Consider the following 26,600-nt stretch of genomic DNA (forward strand, 5'->3'; position numbering starts at 1 on the left):
TGTGAGGAGTGTTCATGTATGTCACTTGCTATGCACGCAGCTGTTACTTCACTCACCTGATACCATGCAGCAACAGTAACGGGCAACAGTAGCGGGGTCTTGCCACACAGGTAAAGAAACAGTGACTCCATATAGTTTTGTCAAGACATAGTGGCACTAATGAGGCCGGCGAGCAAATGAATGCATTTAGAATTAGAATTTCTTCTTATTAGCTGTCAATTTCCCATGTTTTCTATGGAGAAAGTGTGTGCTGTATACCTGAGATCCACCAAGTGTGACCATAGTATAACGAAAATTAAATTGATAATCGAATACTGAATGTTATTGAATGTCATTGTTTTAGCTATGGAACTTTATATTTGCATGAAAGAATAGCTGATAAAATAATGCTCTCTTTCAGTCAGCTGCTAAAATAGTATGGACATCAAGAAGTATTTTGAACATGTTGTTGTTGTGGTCTTCAGTCGTGAGACTGGTTTGATGCAGCTCTCCATGCTACTCTATCCTGTGCAAGCTTCTTCATCTCCCAGTACCAACTGCAACCTACATCCTTCTGAATCTGCTTAGTGTTTTCATCTCTTGGTCTCCCTCTACGATTTTTACCCTCCACGCTGCCCTCCAATGCTAAATTGGTGATCCCTTGATGCCTCAGAACATGTCCTACCAACCGATCCCTTCTTCTTGTCAAGTTGTCCCACAAATTCCACTTCTCCCCAATTCTATTCAATACCTCCTCATTAGTTATGTGATGAGATGTTTATATTTTCCCACCTCCACATTGCAAATGTCTTTTTTTTTGGGGGGGGGGGGGGGGGGTGAAATGTCCAGTCGGTGCGCTGTTGTTTTCACGTCAATTCTACCAACATTGAGAGTTGTTTAGTTCTCGGGGTTTTGTAGAATTCCTGGATTCATGTCTCGTCGCTGTGCAGCCTACGAAAAGGATTACCAGTTACATCACATGTACCCAAAGTTGACATCAAACGGTCACAGTGTTCACAACAATCAACAAACGAGTGAGCCTACAATACATTTGCTCGCAACCCTAGCCAAAAAACGAGTGCCCCAAGGCACCTGCGTGACCTCTGTTTATACTTTTGTTAACAATTACCTACAATGAAAATTACAATTTTATGTAAAATCACAATTAAAAGTTAAACCGAATATGAGATACACATTGCTAAAATTTTACAATCTCAGTGCTGAACAAGGTGAACCTAATTTCAACTTAGTTATGAGTTAATATAACATTTTCTGACTAATTATGTTACAGGTAACAATTACATTTCTAAATTTGTTTATAACAAATCAACTAGTGCCTGAATTTTAGTGCTAACATATATCGGAGATTCAATTAACGTGCTTTATTTATATGTTCTATTTAAATTGTTGTAGTAATTTTATAATGATAGGTTTACTGGTACATCCTGACCATGTGCTACATTTCTTTCGATTAGTTACAGTATTAATTTCACATTTATATTTTGTTTTTCACATAAGAACAATGTTAATCAGCAAAGCACCGTTTTCGAATTATATGTATACTGACATAGTGGTTATTTTTGTAGGTAATTTGGAAACAGGTCACTTTACAATCAGGCAATTAGGACTGGTGTTTATCTTTAATGCTCTCCGAGGGGTTCTGATTGGTAGCAATGAGATACAATAATATTTCAATACCCTCCAAAGAGTTTTGCCTAGCCTGATAGACAAAACTCTTCTCACATAAATATTAGTGTGATTGATGTGATACAGTTCTAGTTGGACAAAATAACACAAACTGTATATATCTTAAAAGGTACAAAATTGAATCATGAAACTTTACATACAGATAAATTTTCCAAATAGCTACAAACATGAATTGGAAATATGAGATTACAAAGAAATTTACGAACTTTTACAAAATCAATATTTACATCAAATTTTCTGAATGAATGTTTTTCCGAAACTATCACTTCTAGAGCGTCCTTGTTTTTGTCACTTCTAGAGTGTCCATTAATTTTCCCTCCTTCAAACACTCAGACACAACTAAGCTAACAAATCACAAATTTGATTGGATTGATTACGTTGCACTTTTAAAGTGTCCATATGTCATGTTCTAGAATAATAGCATCATATAAATGACAGAAGAATAAAATTTATCATAACAGTTTGCAATACCATAAAATGTTTTACAAATCTTATCAAACACGAACATTCAAAATTATATATGTATATTTATATTGTGACAGTATAGAAACTGTTCATTTATATCCAATCCAGGTTGTTGTCACAAGTACCTGAGTATACTACATATAGTCACAATATATATATATGTATCTATATTTCTTGGCTTTGTACATCAAATGCAATAACGTTTCAAAATATTTACCAGACATCCAGAAAGTCAGATGAAATTAACACTGCTAAACAGCTTCAAGATTTAATAAATTGTGACAAAATAAGTATTATGTCAATAAAATTCCTGAAAGTGGCAAGATACACTTAAGCAAGTGAAAATGTAATTGTGCTATAGTTAGCAACCTTGCAGTAAGGAAATTCTGTAACAAAAATCCAGAACCTTGTCACATAGCATCTTATATTTCATTTCGTCAAAGTCCTCAGTCTGTCTATTAAAGATGTCATTTCCTACCCCTCAACACCAAACTAGTCTCCAGATTGTGTCTTGTGAGATGTGACTAATGTAAAATACTAGTTTTTCAATGTGATTTGTGTGCTATGCGTTGTCATAGTTGTTCAAAATCTCTCAAGTTTAATTTCACATTAGCATTTCCTTCAATCAAAATGTATAAGAGTTCTACTTCATGTGATTCAAATGATTCATTAGTTCTGTTATGTGTGACTGCACAGTACCATCATCATCATAATCCTCTCAATTAAACTAATCATCAAAACCATTAATAAATGAGGGTTGAATACCACCAAACCACCTCAACAGCATTGCATATCATATAACCTAAACCTATCATCATCATCATCATCCAAATACCCCTGCAAAAATGCAAGCCAAAACAAAATCATCTTCCATCAATAAACCGTAAACATCAATTCATGTGACTCAGAAACTGGAATGAGTCTGCAACCTCAAATCCTTAATACAAATCAAATCACAACATCACTTACCTTATTTCAAGACAATCCTCAACAATTCATAGCAATTTCAGCACTTCTCTTGTGTGTACATAACTGAGTGAAACATGTATATAGTATATCATGGTGATAATCCCTTCTTAACAGCATAAATCACTTCAACCCTTTCATAAATCATAACGTCTTTCAACATCTCATGTGGTCTTATATATAGTAACACATTAATTCAGTTGTCAATCGTATAACGGTATGAGAAGCAGAACATAGTAATTCCTTCCTTGTGGATAACCTATATAAGATAAAACAGTGAAAAGATGTATATAGTTCTTAACTGCACAAATGTACCATAAAATCTTTAAGTATGTATTAATAAGCTTAGTGTATCTTCACACAATCCACCTTTCATTTCTGCATAAGCTGATATAAATACGGTATGGTCTGTTGTCTGTAAAGATGTGTAACTGTTCCTCAATAGAAAATACATATTGGTTTTTCCTGGCAAATCATAGTCCTCACATATCAGTAATAGTCACATTCGGTAGGATGTAAATGTCAAATTATCAATACATCTGATGATGCAGATTACTCAATCAAAACAAAATATATCTTATACTACATATTAAATCACATGAAAATATCTTACATAACAAATATAAGAAAACATAGGTACAAAAAATTAATGTATGTATTGTCGGAAGTTTGTGTGTCAGAAAGGTATCATAGAATGTGGCATCAGTGTTTTCGAGAAGAAAATGTCACATTAGCTGGGGCACCTTGCATAAGCCACATGCATAATACTCAAAGATTGTGTACCCCCCTGAGGGATTGCAATTATTGCACATAAGGTTTCGACTGAGTGACATTTCTTAAACCAAATAGCTTTTTTGATTTGGGATAGATAATTCGGTAGGCGTTTGGATGTGGTTTTTCATAAACTTCAAATGGACCAATGTAAATATCGAAAAATTTCTTGATCTCTCTATTGATTGCCTTGGATTTCTCATAACTTTTGGTTAAGACTAGATCACCTACATTGTACTGTGTAAACTTTCCTTTTGAATCATGTCTAAGCTTTCTCTTGGCACAGTGAGTTCAAAATTTTTCTTTACTATTTCCATTCTCTCGTCCGGTGTTAACTCACTACAGACAGGAAAATTGATCAATTCATACAAGATGTTTGGTGGGTGTTTGTTAAAATGGACTTCATAAGGCATAAAGCCAGTTGTTGTATGTTGTAAGGTGTTCAAAACATCTTCAAAATCACATATGTAACTTGACCAATTTGTATGATCTTTAGAGCAGTAAGTTCTACAAAGCCTGCCTATTTCACGCATATAGCGCTCAGTTGGGTTACAAGATGGAGAATAAACGGAAATAAGAACATGCTTAATCTCTTCATCTTTCATGAAATCTTTCCAAACGTTAGATGTAAATTGGCTCCCATTGTCTGAAAGTATGGCTTTTGGTTTTCCAACCTGTGTGAAGTAATCATTACAGAAACAGTTTAAAATTTTCCTGCTTGTTGCCTTCTTTAGTGGATACAATTTTACTAGTTTAGTGAATAAGTCAACAACTACAAACAAATATGTATAACCCTCTTTAGTTCTCAGCAATTGACCAAACAAATCAATTCCTATCAGTTCCAATTTGCCTTTTGGCACAATACTTTGTAAATAACCTTGGTATTTCTTATTTGTGACTTTTACTCTTTAACACCGTTCATATTTTTGTATAACCTGTCTTACTCTTCTAAACATATTATTAAAATAGACATTTTCCTTAAGTTTGTCATTGCATTTCATGATTCCACAGTGTCCATAGTTCTCATGTGTGTACTTAATTAAAACGTCAACACATTGTCTAGGCCAACAAACCTTCCAGATCTCGGAGTCAGTGTTATGTCTCCTGAATAAAAGTTTTGATAATACATGCCAACCTTTTCATAACCCTTTTTACCAATAAGGCTTTTCACAAGTTTCAAATCATCATCCTGGTTCTGGTATCTCCTAAGCTGACTGCAAATGTTATTAATTTCCTTTTCACCCTTGATCCCTCTCGTGTACATTATTTTAAACACTTTGTTATCCAATAGTTCTTCTTCCTGACCCCCCCCCCCCCCCCCACAGGTAATCTAGACAACACATCAGCAATTATATTCTGATCCCCTTTTATATAATGAATGCTATAATCAAATTGTTGTAAAAATATGGCCCACCTGGTTAATCTACTATTGAAAAGTTTACAGTGTTGGATATAACATAGAGCTTTGTGATCCATGAAAACTATGACTTTATGACCTGGTAGATAGTTCCTGTATTTAGTGAAACCCCATACAATGGCAAGTAGTTCCTTCTCAGTCACTGTGTAATTACGTTCATGTTTCTGCAGACCTCGGCTGGCAAAACTGATTGAAAGATGTTCTATTTTTCCATAAATTTCCTTCTGTTGAAACAAATGTACACCCAATCCGTAATCTGAACTATCTGTCATTAGGCAAAATGGTAGTGAAAGGTCAGGTCTGTGGAGTAATTGACTGTTATTTAGTTGTTGTTTGATCTCACCGAATGCTGCTTGACACTGATCTGTCCATTCCCATATGGTGTTCTTTTTTAATAGCTCTCTCAAACACTGTGCATTTAAAGCTTGGGTGCTGAGATACTTATGATAAAAATTACATAGACCATAAAATGACCTCAGCTGTTTCTTGTTCTTTGGACATGGAAACTGGACAATTGCAGAAATTTTATCACTGCCAGGTAGAATGCCTTCTCTGTTAATTATATGGCCTAAAAACTTCAAGTCTGATACTCCAAACTTGCATTTACTTAATTTAAGGGTCATACTGCTTTGTCTGAACTTATTGGCTAATTTGTACAAAGTATCAAGGTGTTCCTCCCAAGTTTTGCTGGTTATTAATATATCATCCACGTAAATAATTAGTTTAGATAGTAGTTCACTTCTGATCACATGATCCAAAGCTCGAATAAACTCTGCTACAGACACATTCAGCCCAAACGGAACAACACAATACTGAAAACATTTACCATTATATAAAAAGGCTGTGTACTGCCTTGAATCCTGTGCAAATGTGATTTGATGAAAACCTGAGGTCAAATCCAGGCTAGAAAAATATTTTGTGTCATTGAATTTGTACAGGAGTTCCTCCATGGATTCAGGATGATCTGTTTCTCTTTCTATAAACTTATTCAGGTGACGTGAATCCAATACCAGCCTAACACCACCATCCTTTTTTGAAATACAGACTATCGGGCTGTTATATGGACTGTGACTTCTCTCTATTATTCTCCATTTTTGCATTTTCTGGAGTTCCCTCTCCACTTCTTTCCTTTTACAGATGGGTACCCCATAAGGCTTAATGAAAAAGGGTTTGTGTGGTTTTAACTTCAAATGACATTCATAATCTTTGACCCTACCAGGTTGATCACAAAAAATGTTACAGTTTCCCCACAGAAAATTTTCTAATTCCTGCTTTTCAGACTCAGTCAAGTCATATGCTTCTTTTACCTTTTCTGATATGGTTAGGGAGCAACTATCATCAACCAAATTCTGGTTATTGTGATCCCTATTTTCCTCTTCCTCCATGTAATGGCTACACTCTGGATAAAGTATTTCCCTAATATGGTTACAATTGCTTGTACTTGAATTTAACTGGATTACTACTTTTCCTTGAATTACTGGTCTTTGGTTCAGTGAACAGTAATTCTGAATTTTGCCAATCAAAACTCATCTTTGCTTTAACTATCCAGTCCATCCCTAAAACCATTGGCTCATTGAGGTCTGGAATAACTAAACAACCATGTTCAAAATTAATGTTGCCAACAGAAAATGTAATTATTTATTAACTTACTAAACTTGCCAGTGGCACCTTTAATCCGTACACCTGTGATTGGAAATTCGATGGAACTTTCTGTGTCTTTTATCCTGTTCCTCAACTTGTCTGACATACTACTAATGGGACTGCCAGTGTCAATCAAACAAAGACCTGACCAATTGTTAATGCTTATTTCTACATAAGGGCTACCTAAGGTAATACATGAGTCACTATTCACATTCTCTGCCAGAAAGTCACTTTCTAATTCAGTTGTATCGATGTTGTTACATACTTCTTCACTACAGGTTTCAATGTCAGAATCAACATAAGATTGAGTGTCATTATGACTGGGATCAAATACACATGAAACAGATACCTCACTTTCACTAGACTTAAAATTATCTTTCATGGATGGATCTGATTTGATGACTTCACTTTCCTTATTATTTTCTAAACAAACTTCATTTTCACTGATAATTGATTCCAAAATCTTCTCACCTATCAACTTGGCTTGTTCCTTCTTATTAGTAGATTTACTTAAGATTTCTTTTATACAAATTGGTACCAATACATTGTTTGCACTCTTAATATCTTCACGTGAACCAACTTCGCATTCAGAGTTACTTTCAGCTGCAACACCATTATCAATAACTTCAACATAAATAACGCCATCTAATTCCTCTTGTGTACATATATCATCAAATACATCATCCTTCACAGCACTTTCTTTACCAAAATCATCATCAAAATAATCTTTGGGTGATGCCTCTGCATGCACATCTGCCTTAACTACTAAGTGTTCAACATCTGAAGTTACACTACTGAAATCGCTACCTGTTTCAATATCTGAGTCAGGTGTTATTTCCTCATTTTGGCTACCAATTTCTACTAATATAGATACCTCATTATCCTTACCTTCATCAGAAAACAAGCTAGTGATACCATACATATCATAAGTTCTGTCTACATCAGGTGTTAATGTGTCATCAATTAATGCTAAGTCATGTTCAGTAAGTTCAAACTGTAGTCCTGCTTGAGTATGTGCATTATTCAATTCACTCAACATGTGATCCCAAAAGTTTTGCTTATAACTAGTATCATCTAAGTAGTAGTCCCTATTTACATTACATTTATGATTGCTTTTACGTTTCTGTCTCTTTAACCTCCTATTTGCCTGGTTGGTGCCATAACTATTCACCTCAAATTGACAGGCTCCCAACGAGGTGGTTACCTGTTTCCCTGGTTGGAATTTCTGATGTGAAGCTGGTTACTGTTTCTCTGTTCTTTATGGTTTTCGTGTCTGTTGTAACTATTGTTTTGGTTACCACGCCAGTTATTATTTCTGTGTCCATTATATTGTTATGACCCCCCATTCCTATTGTGAGTGTTTCTGAGGTTTTGATTGTACTGTCTGTCATCATTCTGCCATGCACAGTCAATTTTGTCTACATGACGTAAAAATTCGTCATCTGGTCCATATACAAGTCCCCACTGAAAACGGTGTGGTAGGCGCCGTTTCAGTGCTCGGTGCCACCTGAAGCTTTGAAATTGTTGTACCCAGCTCATTGTCTTGACATTTGACTGGCAACATCATCTGGACTAGTCCTGTAGACAGTCTCCTTACTGAAGCTCCAGCTCCCTTTCAGCTCCAACAGTACCAGCCCAGCTGTTGCTCACCTATGCAGTTACCATCTGACAATTTCCTCATCAGCCAACTTACCACTTTTTTTGCACGCAGGTGGTGTCAACCTCTTGAAACACATCCTCAGGTTAGATCACAAATTAGAATAAACCTTGCAGCACTCTGCCAGGACCTCTGCCTAACTTAAGATATACTCCCCATATTTTCCAGCATCCCACAACCCCCGCCATCCTGGTTGGCACTCAGGCCACAAATTAGAACCTATCTGTTCCAGAGTCCTAAAGTTACCATTACCCTTATGACCTTTCAGCATATTTTCTTTTCAGTTCTTCAAAAGTATCAAGGTGCTACCATCATATACATTGATGCATCTAAAACCATGAATAGGACATGATATGCTTTTACAACTCCTACTGGTCAGGAACTTCAATTTCCAGTGACTTGGTAAGCAATCTCCAAGTCTTTGATCATCCTGTGATATCTGATATTCATAACCTTCTCTCTCACCTTAGTCTCAGGAGCCTAGGTCAGAGGGGCCGACCGTTTGGCCATAGAAGCAATTACTTGTCCCAAATTTGCATTTATGTTCCTAGGTATGAATCTGTGGGTGCAAATAAGGCCTGTACTCACTTGAAATTGGAACAACATAGGGTGGGCTATTGCCTTCTCTACCCGTGCACACATGACTGCCACCTCTGGCAGCTTGAATCAGAGACATTTGTCATGTGTGCGTGAGATGTGCTTGCTTGTGTGAATGAATGTGTGTGTGTTTTCTTTTCTGAACGAGGCTTTGGCTGAAAGCTAAATATGTAACAGTCTTTTCAGTTTGCCTGTCTGCAACTCAGCAGGTCTTCTTTACAGTGAGTAGTAATCTAACATTTTCCTTATATTGTTGATATCCCAACCTGAAGTTTCCATTGTTTGATTTTTTCTTCTTCAGACACAATTTTCTTGGCATTGCCAGTGTACATTTTATATCTTCTCTACTTCCAACATCATCAGTTATTTTACTGTCCAAATAATGAAATTCATATACTGCTTTTAGTGTCTCATTTCCTAAGCTAATTTCCTCAGCATCACTTGATTCAGTTCATCTTGTACACACAATAAAACTAAGACATGTCTAGTCCAACAATCACCTAACGGTCACCCGTCTAGCCCTTTCCCTGTTCCAATTCCAGCACTACATAGCCCTCTGTTCCACCAATGCATCCAGTCTTTTTACTAATTTTCCGCTAAAACCCACTCCTCCCTCCCCCGCCCTCCATCTAACCTCCCGACTGCACCTAGCTTCCCCACTCTCCAACTCATCCCTGCACACTCCCAGCAGCAGTTTACTATCCCCCACCCCTGCCCTGCTATCCCTCCCCTCCTCACCCTAGCCTCCCACAACCTCTGGTTGTCTCTCCCACAATTTGTTTATTGCTCACATTCTGGCTCCACCTGCCAGAGACTGTGATTGAGTGTGTGAGTTGTGTTTGCATGAATGTGTGTGTGTGTGTGTGTGTGTGTGTGTGTGTCATCTATTTTTGACAAAGACCTTAATGGCCAAAAGCTAAAGTCTTTTTGTTGTGCCTTTCTGCGACTCAGCATCTCTGCTGTATGGTGAATAGCAACTATCCTTTTGAAACTTCCTGGCAGATTAAAACAGTGTGCCGGACCGAGACTTGAACTCAGGACCTTCGCCTTTAGCGGGCAAGTGCTCTACCAGCTGAGCTACCCAAGCATGACTCACGCCCCGTCCTCACAGCTTTACTTCTGCCAGTACCTCATCTCCTACCTTCCAAACTTAACAGAAGCTCTCCTGCGAACCTTGCAGAACTAGCACTCCTGAAAGGAAGGTCCCGAGTTCGAGTCTCGGTCCGGCACACAGTTTTAATCTGCCAGGAAGTTTCATATCAGCACACACTCCGCTGCAGAGTGAAAATCTCATTCTGGACACTATCCTTTTCATTATATTATTACAGTCCACTATATAATAATATCAAAAGTACATTAGTAACATCTCCTTGCTTCAAAATAATTTAAAGAACATTTGTGTGGCACTCTATTTTAATGTATAGAAGAATTTTTTAACGTATGCAAACTAAAACTTTTATGTGAAATTCTCATGTTGCACGGCGAATTGGCCTTTTGATCATTTCCTTATTTTATGCAATCTTTAAGTTGTTACTACGTCGCCTATCTTTAAAATCTACTGCAGCAACATAGATATTAATTTAACATGCTAAAGGGAAAGTAGTGCACAACATTTCAATGCTTGTAAAGCTTACTAATACTACTGTATTGTTTTACTTGTGGATGTTGTTGTGGTCTTCACTTCAGTGACTGGTTTCGTTTGTAGCTCTCCATGCCAATTTTTCCACTGCTAATCTCTTCATAATGATTGCGACGTGCATCGGCCTGAACCTGCTTGTTGTAGTCAAGCCTTGGTCTCTCTCTAAAGTTTTTACTCATTCAGAAGTGTCATATCACTCTGTCCCTTCTTCTACTCGAGGTCTTTTTCCCCAATCTGATTCATTACCCCTTCATTAGTTTTTCTACCTGTCAATATAATCTTTAGCATTCTTCTGAAGCATCACATTTCAAAATCTTCTATTCCCTTTCTTGCACTGCTTCATGTTTAACTTCTTTATAAGGCCATACTCCAGACGAGTACTTTCAGAAAAGAACTTGCACACACTTAAATCTGTACTAAACTAGTGACTTGCCCCAGCTTCCCATAAGTAGCATTAAGTATCTACTGCTAGATTAGTGTCTGCCATAGTAATAATAAATTATGTACACAAACCTTCCTCATCAATCAGTCCATCTAGTAGTGAAAGACATATCAAAATCCCTACAGCAGTTTCTAAGATGAACTTTCATGTACAAACAGAAAAACATGGCGGGTCCTTAATTGAAATTACGTACAGATTATGGTCACACTTAGCTGCTCTTTTGTGATATAGCTGTTTATTGCTTTTCTTGCCAGATGTTGCCTGATCTCTAGCTGACCAGATCATAGCTCCCATCACTGCCACGAGATGTCACTCCAAATGCCAATTAAATATGAAACAGATAACAATACACACACTATGTGATTAAAAGTATCTGGATGCCCACAAAAACATACATTTTTCATATTAGGCTCATTGTGCTGCTGCCTACTGCCAGGTACTCCATATCAGAGACCTCAGTAGTCATTAGACTTCATGAAAAGAGCAGTATGGGGCACTCCACGGAACTCGCGGACATTGAATGTGGTCAGGTGATTGTGTGTCACTTGTGTCATACATTTGTACGCAAAATTTCCACACTCCTAAACACACCTAGGTCCACTGTTTCTGATATGATAGTGAAGTGGAAATGTGAAGGGACACACACAGCACAAAAGCGTACAGGCCAAGCTCATCTGTTGACTGACAGCGACTGCCAACAGTTTAAAAGTTTTGTAACGTATAATTGGCAGACATATATCCAGACCATCACACAAAAATTCCAAACTTCATCAGGATCCACTGCAAGTACTATGACAGTTAGGCGGGAGGTGAGAAAACATGGATTTCATGGTCGAGCGGGTGCTCATAAGCCATACATCACACCGGTAAATGCCAAACAACACCTCACTTGGTGTAAGGAGCGTAAACATTGGATGATTGAACAGTGGAAAAATGTTGTGTGGAGTGACGAATCATGGTACACAATGTGGCGATCCGATGGCAGAGTTTGGGTATGGCAAATGCCTGGTGAACGTCATCTGCCAGTGTGTGTAGTGCCAACAGTAAAATTCGGAGGTAGTGTTATGGTGTGGTCATGTTTTTCATGGAGGGGGCTTGCACTGCTTGTTGTTTTGCATGGCACTATCACAGCACAGGCCTACACTGATGTTTTAAGCACCTTCTTGCATCCCACTGTTGAAGAGCAATTTGGGGATGGCGATTGCATCTTTCAACATGATCGAGCACCTATTCATAATGCACAGCCTGTGTCGAAGTGGTTATACGACAATAATATCCCTGTAATGGACTGGCCTGTGCAGAGTCCTAACCTGAATCCCACAGAACACCTTTGGGATGTTTTGGAACGCCGACTTGGTGCCAGGCTTCACCGACCGACATCAATACCTCTCCTCAGTGCAGCACTCTGTGAAGAATGGGCTGCCATTCCCCAAGAGACCTTCCAGCACCTGATTGAACTTATGCTTGCAAGAGTGGAAGGTGTCATCAAGGCGTGATGGGTGCCACAAGCTTGTAAGACATTTTCAGCCAGGTGTCCAGATACTTTTGATGACATAGTGTATATTACACTTTCATCATTTCTATAATAATAAATTCTATGTACAAACCTTCCTCGTGAATCGGTCTCTCTATTAGTGAAAATCTTATCAAAATTTCTGCACTAGTTTCTGAGATTAGCCTTATACAAAAAAACATGGTGGGGAACTTTAATTTAGTAATGTACATAGACATAAAAGTCACTGCCAGAAAAAATTAGTACACCCTTTTAAAGTTTTCCAATCCACTAAAGATTTATTGTTGTACCAGTGCATATGAAGCACATGAAATGATTACATTTACAGATCAATAACACAAGCCGTTTTGAGGTACCATGTACCGACCAATGCCGAAACTCCCATATTAGTACTTGGTGTAGCGTCCACAGGTGACAATGCAGGTGCTGACTGTGGTGTCCATTCAATCATACAGATGGCAAATACTGTCCTTAAATACATGCCTGCTTGACCTGTTCATGTAGTTCTGTAAGAGTTGTTGCCTGACAAGTTGCCTGAATCACTTTTTGTCCCATCGTATCCCACACATGCTCGATTGGAAACAAGTCCAGAGATCTTGCTGGCCAGGGAAGTTCCTGCACATCTTGCAGAGTATGTTGATTTTCAAATGTTGATTTTTCACAGGCAGTTTATGGCCAGCATTCACTTTCCTGTTGCAAGAACTGCAAAAAAAGACCCTAACAACATTCTGCATGCACTGAACTCTGGCTAAAAACACAAGATCTGTAGCTTATCGCACCCCAGACCGTAAGGCCTGAGGGTAGGGGCAGTGCGTCTTGGACGAATTCACTCTATGAGATAGCGCTCACAAGGTCTACATTGTACACGCAAATGACCATCACTTGCATGCAGGCAGGATCTGCTTTCGTTGCTGAAGATTACTGTGCACAGTTCCATCTTCCAAGTGATCCTCGACCAGTCAAGCTGTGCACGTCAATGCTGTGGCGTGAGTGGAAGATGAGCTAGATGTGTGCGTGCCCATAGTCCCACTACCAATAACTTGTTTGCAACAGTTTGTGTTGACACATCTGGGCTCACAAGCCCTTTAATCTGTGCTGTGATAACTGTATAATCTGCCAATGCTTCCCTTACACTACAATGATCCTGGTGGGCATCTGTGCTGCATGGATGTCCAGAACCTATCTACAGGTGTGAGAAAGTTCACATGACCACAGATACCAGCATCATTGCACAACTGACACAACATGTCCAACTTGAATGACAATTCTTGGAAATGATCATCCTGTCACTCATAAGGCCACTATTTGAGCCCTTCCAGACTCGCTCATTTCACTGTAGGAAGCACAAGTGGGTCTCACAATGAGTCTTCTAGATGTGTTCATTCCCTATTAAAGGTTAGACACATATGGCACTGTGATAGCTATGCCACTACACTATCTGTTGGTGGACAACATTGAAAACGTTATCAGCACATCTACTATTCCCCAGGTGGCATATACTGTCATTGGATCAAAATTGACTTTGTCTTTCCAGGTGTACTAACTTTCTCTGGCAGTCTATTTCTCTTTTTCAGAAACACTTTTCCTGCTATTGTCTGACTGCTTTTTATATCCTCTCTAGTTCATCCATCATCAGTCAGTTTCGTTGCTGCCCAAGTAGCAAAACTCATCCACTTCTTTTAAAGTCTCATTTCCTAATTTTATTTCTCTAGCATCATATAACTTAAATTTTACTACTCTCCATTAGTATTATACTTTTGTGGGTATTCATTCTATAACCTCTTTTCAAGACACTATCCATTCCATTCAGCTGATCTTACAAGTCTTTTGACATCTCTAACAGAATTAAGACGGCATAATTTTACTCATCAGCACAGATAGTCTTATGTATTGACAAGTATATTCTATGTTTCTACTCTTTCCACATGTAAGCAACGTGTCCACACATATGATACATGTTCATAATAAATAAAATTAAAATAATGTACATTACATCAATGATATCCCACATGCTGTAGGATAATAGCCCCCTCATTATAAAGTACGCTAATGATAGATTGGGCATGCACTAGTACAGTAAGTCTGAATATAGAGGTGGAGAACTTCATAGATAGAAAGTGCAGGCTCATTTCAGGGATATAGTTTAAAACCTGATCCAGGATAAACCAGAGTATTTCATATTTAATAAGGTGCATCATATAGGGAAACTCCTGTGGTATTGTCATAACAACATTTCTGGTAATTACATTTTTGAGTGTGCGCACAGGTAACAGCTCTCAAGGAAACAAAAAGTTGTTCATGTGTGTAATACAATAACATCCACTCTGTATTCATCAACTCCTTGCCAAAATGCTGAAACCACAAGAAATATGTATTGTGGCTTAGTATATCCTACTCTGTCATACAGAGTAGTACTGCCGGCCAGTATCTACCAAACTTTGCTGAAAATGGTTTCTATTTAGCAGAAGAGAGCAACGAGGATTGTAACAAAGGAGCATCTAGGCACATCACATAGAAATCGATTCATGAGCTTTAATATTCTGACTTTGTTTACTATGTTTTCTATCAGACCATAATGTTAGTAGAAGGAAATATGGAAATAGCTAGTAGGAACTTCTTGATTCATAATAACGAAACCAGGCACAAATCAGCTTTTCAAACAGTCAACAGAAGATGCATTGACAGAAAATCATTGTAATGATGAGTGAACATAATTCGTTAGCAGATGTACTGAAAATACTGACTAAAGAAGTTTTTAAAATATCGATTAAGTAATGAGTTATCTCAAAATCTCTGTTTCATGGAAAAACTGAAAATATTGACTAGAAAAACTTTTAAAATATCAATCAAGTAATGTCTTATCCCTAAATCTGTATTTCATGGAAATGACACAAACAGAAATTTAAGCAGTAGCATCATTTTAGCTGTAGTGGTAGTGATTACAGTTTGTACTGTGGTGTGGCATCTTGTGATTTTGGATTGAAATAATGTTTTATACTTTTACATTGTCCATGCACCTAAAATAACTCGTTACAAGGACAAATAAAATAAAATCTATACCCCCCCATCCCCAAACCATGGTCCTTTCTGAGATGGGGTGGCTTGCAAGTGTCACTGATAAAGGTAGCCTTACCCTGGTGCAACCACAATGGAGAGACATCTCTGGAGCACCCAGACTAACCTATGGTTCCTGAAGAAGGGCAACATCCTGCATGATTAACTAATTTGACATTGTAACATTAGCCAAAATGGCCTTGTGTGTTGGTACTGTGAATGGCCAAAAGCATGGGGAAACCACAACTGTTATTTTTTCTGTGGGCATGTAGCTCTACTGTACAGAAATACTGATGGCATCTTCCCAGGCCAAAATTCTGGAGGTCTAATAGTCTCCCAATTGATTCTCCAGGCGAGGACTATTTGGGAGGATGTTATCAGGAGAAAAAACAAATCTGGCATTTTACAAGTCAGAACATGGAATGTTAGGTGCCTCAAGAAGAATGGGGGGGGGGGGGGGGGAGGTTATTGACGTGCAGTGGCGGAAAGAATAAGACTTCTGATCAGGAGAGTACAGGGTTATAAATATAAAACCAAGCAGGTGTAATGTAGGAGTGAATCTAATAATAAATACGAAAATAATAATGTACGTAAGCTGTAAATACAAAGGTAATACCCGCCATAGTAGTACAATTTTATATACCAGCTAATTCCAGATGATGAAGAGATGGAAAGAATCTATGATGAGATTAAAAATAGTATTCAGATAGTTAAGAGAGACAAAGATGTAATTATGATGGAAGATTGAAATTCAGTGGTAGGTAAGGGAAGAGAAGGAAAAGTAGTAGGAGAACATGGACTGGGGAAAAGGAATGAAACAGGAAGCTGCCTGGTAGAATGGTGCATAGACATTAATAATTTTTGCTAAAACTTGGTTTAAAAATCATTTAAGAAGGTTGTATACAAGGAAGAGACCTTGGGTCACTGAAAGGATTCAGATTGATTATTTGATGGTAAGACAGAGATTTCAAAAGCAGATTTTAATCTATAAGACATATTTGGGGGCAGATGTGGACTCTGACCATAATTTATTTGTCATGAACCGCAGGTTAATATTGAAGAAATTGTGAAAATGTAGAAAATTAAGGAGATGTGACTCAGATAAACTGCAAGAACAAAATGTTGAGAGTTTCAGAAGGAGTGTTAGGCAATATTTGACTGAAACAGGGGAAAGGAATGCAGTAGAAAATGAATGGAGAACCCAATAGATAAAAAGATTGGCCCTAATAGAAATACTTAGAAACACAGGGGACACAGGATTTAATTGACAAAAGAAAAAAATATAAAAATGCAGCTAGTGAAACAGGTGAAAGGTAATACAGACATCTAAAAAATCTGTCAAGAAAGTACAAAGTAGTGAGCAGGAATGGCTACAGGACAAATGAAAGGTTGCAAAAGCATGTGTAACAAAGGAAAAGATAGATGTCACCTATAGGAAAGTCAGAGAGACATTTGGAGATAAAAAGAGGCAGCTGTATGAATATCAAGTGCTCAGATTGCAAGTGGTTACAGAGCAAAGAAGGGGAAGCTGAGAAGTGGAAGGAATACATAGAAGGGTTATACATGAATAATGAAAGTGAAGGTAATTTTATAGAAAGGTAAGAGGAAGTAAATGAAAATGATCTGGGAGATATAATACTGTGAGAAGAATTTGACAGAGACTGGAAGTCGAAACAAGGCCCCTGGTGTAAATGAGATTCTTTCAGAATTACTGAGGTCCTTGGGAGACCCATGCATGTCAAAACTATTCCATCTGGGGCACAAGATGCATGAGACAGGCAAAATATCCACAGACTTCAAGAAGAATGTAATAATTCCAATCCCAAAGACAGCAGATGCTGACTGGTGTAAATACTACCACACCATCAGTTTAATAAGTCAAGGTTGCAAAATATTGACTCGAATTATGTACAGAAGAATGGAAAAACTGGTAGAAGCTGAGCTCGGGGAAGATCAGTTTTTGGTATGGAGAAATGTGGGTACACATGAGGCAGTACTGACCCTAGAACTTATCCTTTAAGATAGAGAAAGGAAACCTATGTTTATAGCATTTGTAGACTTACAGAAAACTTTTGACTATGTTGACTGGAATACTCTATGAAATTCTGAAGTTAGCAGGGGTAAAATACAGGGAGTGAAGGCTATTAAAAGTTGTACAGAAACCAGACAACAGTTATAAGAGTCTAGTGGCATGAGAGGGAAGCAATGGTTGAGAAGGGAGTGAGACATGGTTGCACCTATTGATGATGTTCTTCAACCTGTTCATTGAGCAAGCAGTAAAAGAAACCAACGAGAAGCTTAGGAAAGGTAGTTAAAAGTTCAGGGAGAAGAAATAAAACCTTTGAAGTTTGCCAATGACATTGTAAATTTTTCAGGGACAGCAAAGAACATGTAGAGCAGTTGAATGGAATGGATAGTGTCTTCAAAAGAGGTTATATGATGTGCACCAACAAAAGTGAAATAAAGATAATGGAATGTACTGAAATTAAATCAGGTGATGCCAAGGAAATTAGGTCAGGAAATAAGGCACTAAAAGCAGTAGATTAGTTTTGCTATTTTGACAGCAAGACAACTGATGATTGCCAAAGTAGACAGGATATTAAATATAGGTTACCTATAGCAAGAAAATAATTCTCAAAAATAGGAATTTTTTAACATTAGATTTAAGTTTTAGGAAGTCTTTTGTGAAGGTATTTGTCTGGAGTGTAGCCTTATACAAAAATTTGTCTCAGACAAAAAAAAAAAGAGTAGAAATTTTTGAAATGTACTGCTACACAAGAATGCTGACAGTTAGATGGGTAGACCATTCAGCTAATTAGGAGGTACTGGGTCACATGGGGTTAAAAAATGAAATATATGCCACAACTTAACTAAATGAAGGGATTAGTTGATAAATATCCTGAGGCATCAGAGGGAGGTCAGTTTAGTACAGGAAGTAAATGTGTTGTGGTCTGCTTTGTAGAAGGAGAGCAAAACATGCATACAGTAAGCAACTTCAAATCAATCTAAGTTGCAGAGGGTATTCAAAGATGAAGAAGCTTGCAGAGAATAGATTAACGTAGAAGCTACATCAAACCATTCTTCGGACTAAGTATCACAATGGCAACAACATACCAAAGTGAAAAGTACCCTTATTATCATCCATTTAAGGTTCTGCATGCTCAGAAAGAATTGATTGTGCTGCTAAAAATTGATCACACAATGTGTCAAAATTATTTGTACTTGTGAAGCCATCTTGTAATAATGATATGATATTTTGGACAATGGAGTAAGTGAAGGTTACTACTTATCATATAGGGAAGGTGTCATCTCACATTTGTCTTCCAATAAGGATTTTCCATTATCATATACAATTAGGTGACAAAAGTCATGGGATACCTCGTAATATTGTGTCGGACCCCCCTTTGCCCAGAGAAGTACAGGAACTTTATGTGGCATGGACTCAACAAGTTGATGGAAGTCCCCTGCAGCAATATTAACCCATGCTGCCTCTATAGCCATCCATCATTTCTATAGTGTTGCCGGTGCAGGATACTGTGCATGAACTGACCACTCAATTATGTCCTGTGAATGTTTGATGGGATTCCAGTCGGGCAATCTTGGTGGTCAAACCATTTGCTCAAATTATCCAGAATGTTCTTTATACCAATCATGAATGACTGTGGTCTGGTGACATGACGCATTGTTATCCATCAAAATTCCATCACTGTTTGGGAACATGAACGTCAAATTTTGCCACACTGTCCTAATGGATACATACATCATACATCCCACATTGGTTTCTACTGTTATTTCATGCAGTGATGCTTGTCTGTAAGCACTGCCAACTCCACACTAAAGCTGCTGCTCTCAGTTGTTGTGTGCAGGCTGTTGGCCACTTTGTTGTCCATGGCGAGAGGTAATTCCTGAAATATGGTATCCTCAGCATGCTCTGGAGACTGTGGATCTCAAAAGATTAAAATCCCTAATGATTTCTGAAATGGAATGTCGCATGTGTCTATCTCCAACTACCATTCCACATTCGAAGTCTGTTAATGCCTATCATGCAGCTATAACCACATCAGAAACCTTTTCACATGAATAACAAAGGTACAAATGACAGCTCCGCCAGTGCTCAGCCCTTTTATATTTTGTGTACGTTATAACTACTGCCATTTCTGTATGTGCATCTCTCTCTCCCGTGACTTTTGTCACCTCAGTTTAAAAAACAGTTTTTATTGATAACCATGACACACACATTTTTTAAGCAGAAATTAATGTGTATGGTCAGCACATGAATCTATTTAGGCCTACTTCCATAAGTATCTATGGAGGGGAGGGGGGTGCATTTGTAGCATTATTACATTTCTCATTGTGGTACATGATGTACTGTGGAATGTTTACCTCACTAACTGGTAACTTTTTATTTTCCAGTCGAAAGCATGCCTCATTCTGTAGAAGAAATCAGCTTACTAAAAAGGAGAATTCTGGAATTATTTTGGAAGTATGACAGCTGTTTTTCTTGATTTTACGGTTTTGTCGACCTATGTTGTTCAGGAGCCTGGACCAGAATGATGTGTAACACAGATAAAATCCAGGCAGAAAAAGAAATACACCCTTCAATGTTTGTTATATCTAGTCATTTATTATCGTACTCTTTTTTTTTATATCAACAAATCAGTGAAACATATTTCCTGTTGATAATATTATCTGTAACATGGTTGTAGCTGTTAGTTACCTTTTCCTCAAAATTTTGTTGGCTGTATTTACATAATTTTCTATTAGAATAATATCTTTCCAACTGTGGCCTTACCATGTAGTTTCAATTGTGAAATATTTTTGATATACATGCAAATGAAATTAAATTACTTTTTCGATAATATTTGTGTGTAAATCTGAATTACAAATATTGCTCAGTGGACAAAAAGAATTAAATTTTGAGTGACATAATGTGCTTGTAATTTATATAATAGTGGTTCAAAAATAATTACCATCCGAACAAACTTGGAGAGAGAAGGAGGTACAGTAAGATATCTCTGTTTTGCACTTTATAAGAGAAGTTTATGTGCAATAAGAAATTTACTTTTTCCATTAAGTGATAAGGTTGTGTAAAGTAAGAAGTACTTTGAAACTAAAGTTTCAGAAGCTATAGATGAGGCCACATGTGCAGCCCTGTTTTCCCTTCTTCAGGTTTATTCTTATCCCACAATTGTTTTGTGGATATGCAGAGACACATGTCAACAGTTTATCTATAAAAATATTGTTTTATATGTGTGAACCCTTTAAAAGAGACCACTGTTTAATAAGATGCTGTATTATATCAAGTGTGTGTGTGTGTGTGTGTGTGTGTGTGTGTGTGTGTGTGCGCGCGCGCGTATGTGTGAAATTATGTAAGTGCCATTTATTTTGTGTTGTGGTCTTAAAATCTTTTTTGATGCAGAACTATCTCCATATGCATTAAAAGTTACATTTTTCTGTTCTTCATATCTCTCTCTCTCTCTCTGTACACATTCCCTCCATCATATAATTCCTATTGAATGAAATCATAGGAAGAGTATCCAGTTCTAAATAAAGCAATCACTCTTTCTGTGTGATACTGTGAAGCAATATCAAATGTTTGGCTGTGATAATGCCACCAGTATTTTATATAAATCTTTTGTACAGCTGGGATGTATCATTTTCTTATTGACTGTATTTTACAAATATTGCACATTTTAAGAACTTTGTTTAAAGTTGTGTTTTTTTAACCTGTGTACTTCTGCAATAAATATTTTGTTATCCAAGTTGACTGTCTCTTCAAATACCTCCAGGTTTTTTCCCCCAGTGTGTTCAGCTAGTCATTTCAGAAAAGATCTGTATATAACCTAATTTATTTATGTACTTGACATTACAGTGTGTTGTATACCATTTCCTTCACTCAGAATTCATTAGCTATTTTTTAAATATAAATGATGTAGCATGTAAACTTGTTGTCGCCAGTTAGGCACAGTACAATATGTGTAACACTTACCAGAAGACAAAATATCATAACACTAAATTTGTTGTTTCATTTAATTGTACGGAGTGTTAAAGACTCTCACAGCTAGTGGGTCTTTCTCATCCTGTGGACTGCCCCAATGTACTCCCTTTATCTCTGCGAGGGAGGAGCTAATAGTCTCAAAAGCCATGGTAGTTTTTTATACTTTTAACAGTAATGGAAATTCCTAACTAGAACATTACGCAAAATAAGGGAAAGGCAACAACTCACCTATAGCAATTGATGTGTTGAGCACAGAAACACATAACAGGAAACAACATTTATATTAGTTTTCGAGCACTAGTTCTTTTTCTAGCTGAAGTACACACATTCACACACACAACCATACAGACACTCAAATGCACACTCTTACGGCCACGGCAAGACTGGTTATTGATACTCGGGGAGAGTGTATGGGGAGAAAGGCAGGTCTTTTGACAGATCACTCCACAGTCGCTTGACAAGAAAACTTTCATTATTTCGACCATTGCCTTGAATGCGGTGATGAAAGGGAAGCAGTCGTTGAAAAGGGAGTGAGATAGGGTTGTAGCCTATCCCCAATGTTATTCAATCTGTATATTGAGCAATCAGTAAAGCAAACAAAAGAACAGTATGGAGTAGGAATTAAAATCCATGGAGAATAAATAAAAACTTTGAGATTTGCTGATGACATTGTAATTCTGTCAAAGACAGCAAACGACCTGGAAGAGCAGTTGAATAGAATGGACAGTGTCTTGAAAGGAGGGTATAAGATCAACATCAACAAAAGCAAAATGAGGATAATAGAATGTAGGTGAATTAAATCAGGTGATGCTAAGGGAATTAGATTAGGAAATGAGATTCTTTAAGTAGTAGATGAGTTTGCTACTTGGGGAGCAAAATAACTGATGATGGTCGAAGTAGAGAGGATATAAAATGTAACTGGCAAATACAAGTAAAGCAATTCTGAAGAAGGTGGAGGTACTCTGTTTTACAGTCAACAACGCTGAATATTTTAGTGCCAGCTAACATTGTAGCAAAGTCCTTAAGTTAGGACCTGGATAACTGTCTATAATAGTTTGGTTGTTGAGCTACCGGTAGCCACCACACAGGCACCATGATTTGTCATTTCTCTAAAATGAACTTTATAGGGGACACCAACGGACTGTCCAGTGGATGGACAATGCCTGACTCCATTAGTTTGTACATGGCGGCCTTCACCGCTCGAAGTTTATGGGGAGGGAGGCATCGAGGTCTACATCAGAATTATGTTAAATACTTATATATTCACTCTTTATGAAAAGACCTTTTAATTCTTTTTCTAACTATTGTTTGGTAATAGCATCATAACCTAACTGGATCACTCATGTCTTATAATCTTCTATCTTTAATTTTATTGAACGAAATTGAAAGGGTAATGGAAAAATGGAGCCTGGACACATAAAGTGTGCTGAAGGCCCCATTTTTCTTCTACTAATTGACAGTCTCCACTTACTACTTGCCTACGAGCAGTGGCACTTCTGTGTTCCCAGAATTTATACTCATTTCCTTTGTTTTACATATGTTTATCTTGAGTCCAGCAACCTTTGCTTCTTTGTTCTGTGAGTTTGATTTAGCTTTCATATCTGTTTGCGTCTGAGTTAATAAAACAATCTTGTATGCAAATTTCAAATCCTCCAGACATTCATGGATTCTGATTGGATTCCTCATCTCAAGCTCACTGACCTTTCTCATATCTGAGTAAAGGCGAAGTAGGAAGAGCATTGGTGACAAAATATAACCTTACCGAACTTCAGCTGTTACCTCTACTGTATCTGTTAGAATTCCCTTGTGGAGCACACAACATTTCAAGCCATTATAGAGATCTTTGATGATGTTTAGAATCTTCTGTGATATACCATACTTCTGCAACACCTGCCGCAGCGCTTGATGTTTCACAGAATCGAATGTCTCTTCAGAATCAATGAATGCCAGATACATGGTTGCCTGGAACTCTTTGCTTTGTTGTAATATGATCCTGAGAGTATTAATACACTCCTGGAAATGGAAAAAAGAACACATTGACACCGGTGTGTCAGACCCACCATACTTGCTCCGGACACTGCGAGAGGGCTGTACAAGCAATGATCACACGCACGGCACAGCGGACACACCAGGAACCGCGGTGTTGGCCGTCGAATGGCGCTAGCTGCGCAGCATTTGTGCACCGTCGCCGTCAGTGTCAGCCAGTTTGCCGTGGCATACGGAGCTCCATCGCAGTCTTTAACACTGGTAGCATGCCGCGACAGCGTGGACGTGAACCGTATGTGCAGTTGACGGACTTTGAGCGAGGGCATATAGTGGGCATGCGGGAGGCCGGGTGGACGTACCGCCGAATTGCTCAACACCTGGGGCGTGAGGTTTCCACAGTACATCGATGTTGTCGCCAGTGGTCGGTGGAAGGTGCACGTGCCCGTCGACCTGGGACCGGACCGCAGCGACGCACGGATGCACGCCAAGACCGTAGGATCCTACGCAGTGCCGTAGGGGACCGCACCGCCACTTCCCAGCAAATTAGGGACACTGTTGCTCCTGGGGTATCGGCGAGGACCATTCGCAACCGTCTCCATGAAGCTGGGCTACGGTCCCGCACACCGTTAGGCCGTCTTCCGCTCACACCCCAACATCGTGCAGCCCGCCTCCAGTGGTGTCGCGACAGGCGTGAATGGAGGGACGAACGGAGACGTGTCGTCTTCAGCGATGAGAGTCGCTTCTGCCTTGGTACCAATGATGGTCGTATGCGTGTTTGGCGCCGTGCAGGTGAGCGCCACAATCAGGACTGCATACGACCGAGGCACACAGGGCCAACACCCGGCATCATGGTGTGGGGAGCGATCTCCTACACTGGCCGTACACCACTGGTGATCGTCGAGGGGACACTGAATAGTGCACGGTACATCCAAACCGTCATCGAACCCATCGTTCTACCATTCCTAGACCGGCAAGGGAACTTGCTGTTCCAACAGGACAATGCACGTCCGCATGTATCCCGTGCCACCCAACGTGCTCTAGAAGGTGTAAGTCAACTACCCTGGCCAGCAAGATCTCCGGATCTGTCCCCCATTGAGCATGTTTGGGACTGGATGAAGCGTCGTCTCACGCGGTCTGCACGTCCAGCACGAACGCTGGTCCAACTGAGGCGCCAGGTGGAAATGGCATGGCAAGCCGTTCCACAGGACTACATCCAGCATCTCTACGATCGTCTCCATTGGAGAATAGCAGTCTGCATTGCTGCGAAAGGTGGATATACACTGTACTAGTGCCGACATTGTGCATGCTCTGTTGCCTGTGTCTATGTGCCTGTGGTTCTGTCAGTGTGATCATGTGATGTATCTGACCCCAGGAATGTGTCAATAAAGTTTCCCCTTCCTGCGACAATGAATTCACGGTGTTCTTATTTCAATTTCCAGGAGTGTAAGTTCAGCACAACTGTGTTGTGCCAAAACCCAGCCATTCTTTATGCAGTTGATTTTCAACTGAATCTTTAATTCTATTTAAAAGAACTCTGGTGAGGACCTTACTGGGCACTGACAGCAATTTGATACCATGCAGTTGTTACAATCCGACAAATTTCCTCTTTGTGGGAGCTTTACCATCAATCCACTCTTCCACTCCTTTGGACATCTCTCTTTGAGCCAAATGTCCTACATCATGGTGCTGAGCATTTTAACAGTAGTTCCAATATCAGCTTTTAACAGCTCCAATGCTGTGGCCTGCCCCTGGAGCCTTGCATTTTTTAAGCTCCTCAAAGCACTCCTAATTTCGCCAATTGTGGATCACTGCAGATTTATAACTTGATCTGCATCAACTACCTCTGTAACATCCCTCACCTGTTCCTCTTGGTTGTCTTTATGGTTTAACAACTCCTTGAAATGCTCCTCCTATCTCTGTAGCCACCTATTGGTTTATAATTATCACACCATCCTTGTTCTTATCTGGCCCTCAACATCTACAGTTCTTCATTGAGAGTCATTTGGTGATACTGTATAGTGCCTTTATATTTTCTTGTCTTGCTGCCTCTTCTAGCTAACTGTGCCTGTTCATCTATCCATTCTCTTTTATCTCTCCTCACCCTCATTTTCACTCTTTTGTTTGTATCCATGTATTCTTTATGTGCTTTGATCTTCTGCACTCTCATCTTAACAAAAATTTAACTTCTGTTTTTTAGTTCTTTCTGCACCTAATTTCATTCCATGTTCCACCAGAGATCCATTCGTTCTTTGAATGTCTTTAATCCTAATATGTTCTCTCCTATGTCTATATAGCTATGGTTAAGTTTTTGCCAATCTATTTCAATTCCTTCCTATACAAAATTTTCGTCAGAGAGGACCTGTAACCTCTTTCGTAGTTAAAGGGCAAATCTGTCTTTTGTATGTTGGTCTTTTAACCTTGCCATATATATATATATATATATATATATATATATATATATATATATATATATATATAGAGAGAGAGAGAGAGAGAGAGAGAGAGAGAGAGAGGGAAACATTCCATGTGGGAAAAATATATCTAAAAACAAAGATGATGTGACTTACCGAACGAAAGCGCTGGCAGGTCGATAGACACACAAACAAACACACACACAAAATTCAAGCTTTCGCAACAAACTGTTGCCTCATAAGGAAAGAGGGAAGGAGAGGGAAAGACGAAAGGATGTGGGTTTTAAGGGAGAGGGTAAGGAGTCATTCCAATCCCGGGAGCGGAAAGACTTACCTTAGGGGGAAAAAAGGACGAGT

The 26,600-nt window shown here is 38.6% G+C and overlaps 1 protein-coding gene across 1 annotated transcript in view; it reads left to right on the plus strand.

Moving 5' to 3' along the window:
• The window catches only part of LOC126202942 (X-linked retinitis pigmentosa GTPase regulator-like), a 414,771-nt gene extending 393,269 nt beyond the window's left edge, over positions 1-21,502 (plus strand). Inside the window, exon 15 of the mRNA XM_049937044.1 lies at positions 20,262-21,502. Within this exon, the coding sequence (XP_049793001.1) occupies positions 20,262-20,285 (24 nt within the window). The 3' untranslated portion in view covers positions 20,286-21,502. The remainder of the gene's footprint in view (positions 1-20,261) is intronic.
• The last annotated feature ends 5,098 nt before the right edge of the window (positions 21,503-26,600 follow it).

The sequence above is a fragment of the Schistocerca nitens genome, chromosome 9, assembly GCF_023898315.1.
Source record: "Schistocerca nitens isolate TAMUIC-IGC-003100 chromosome 9, iqSchNite1.1, whole genome shotgun sequence".
Classification (NCBI taxonomy): Eukaryota; Metazoa; Arthropoda; class Insecta; order Orthoptera; family Acrididae; genus Schistocerca; species Schistocerca nitens.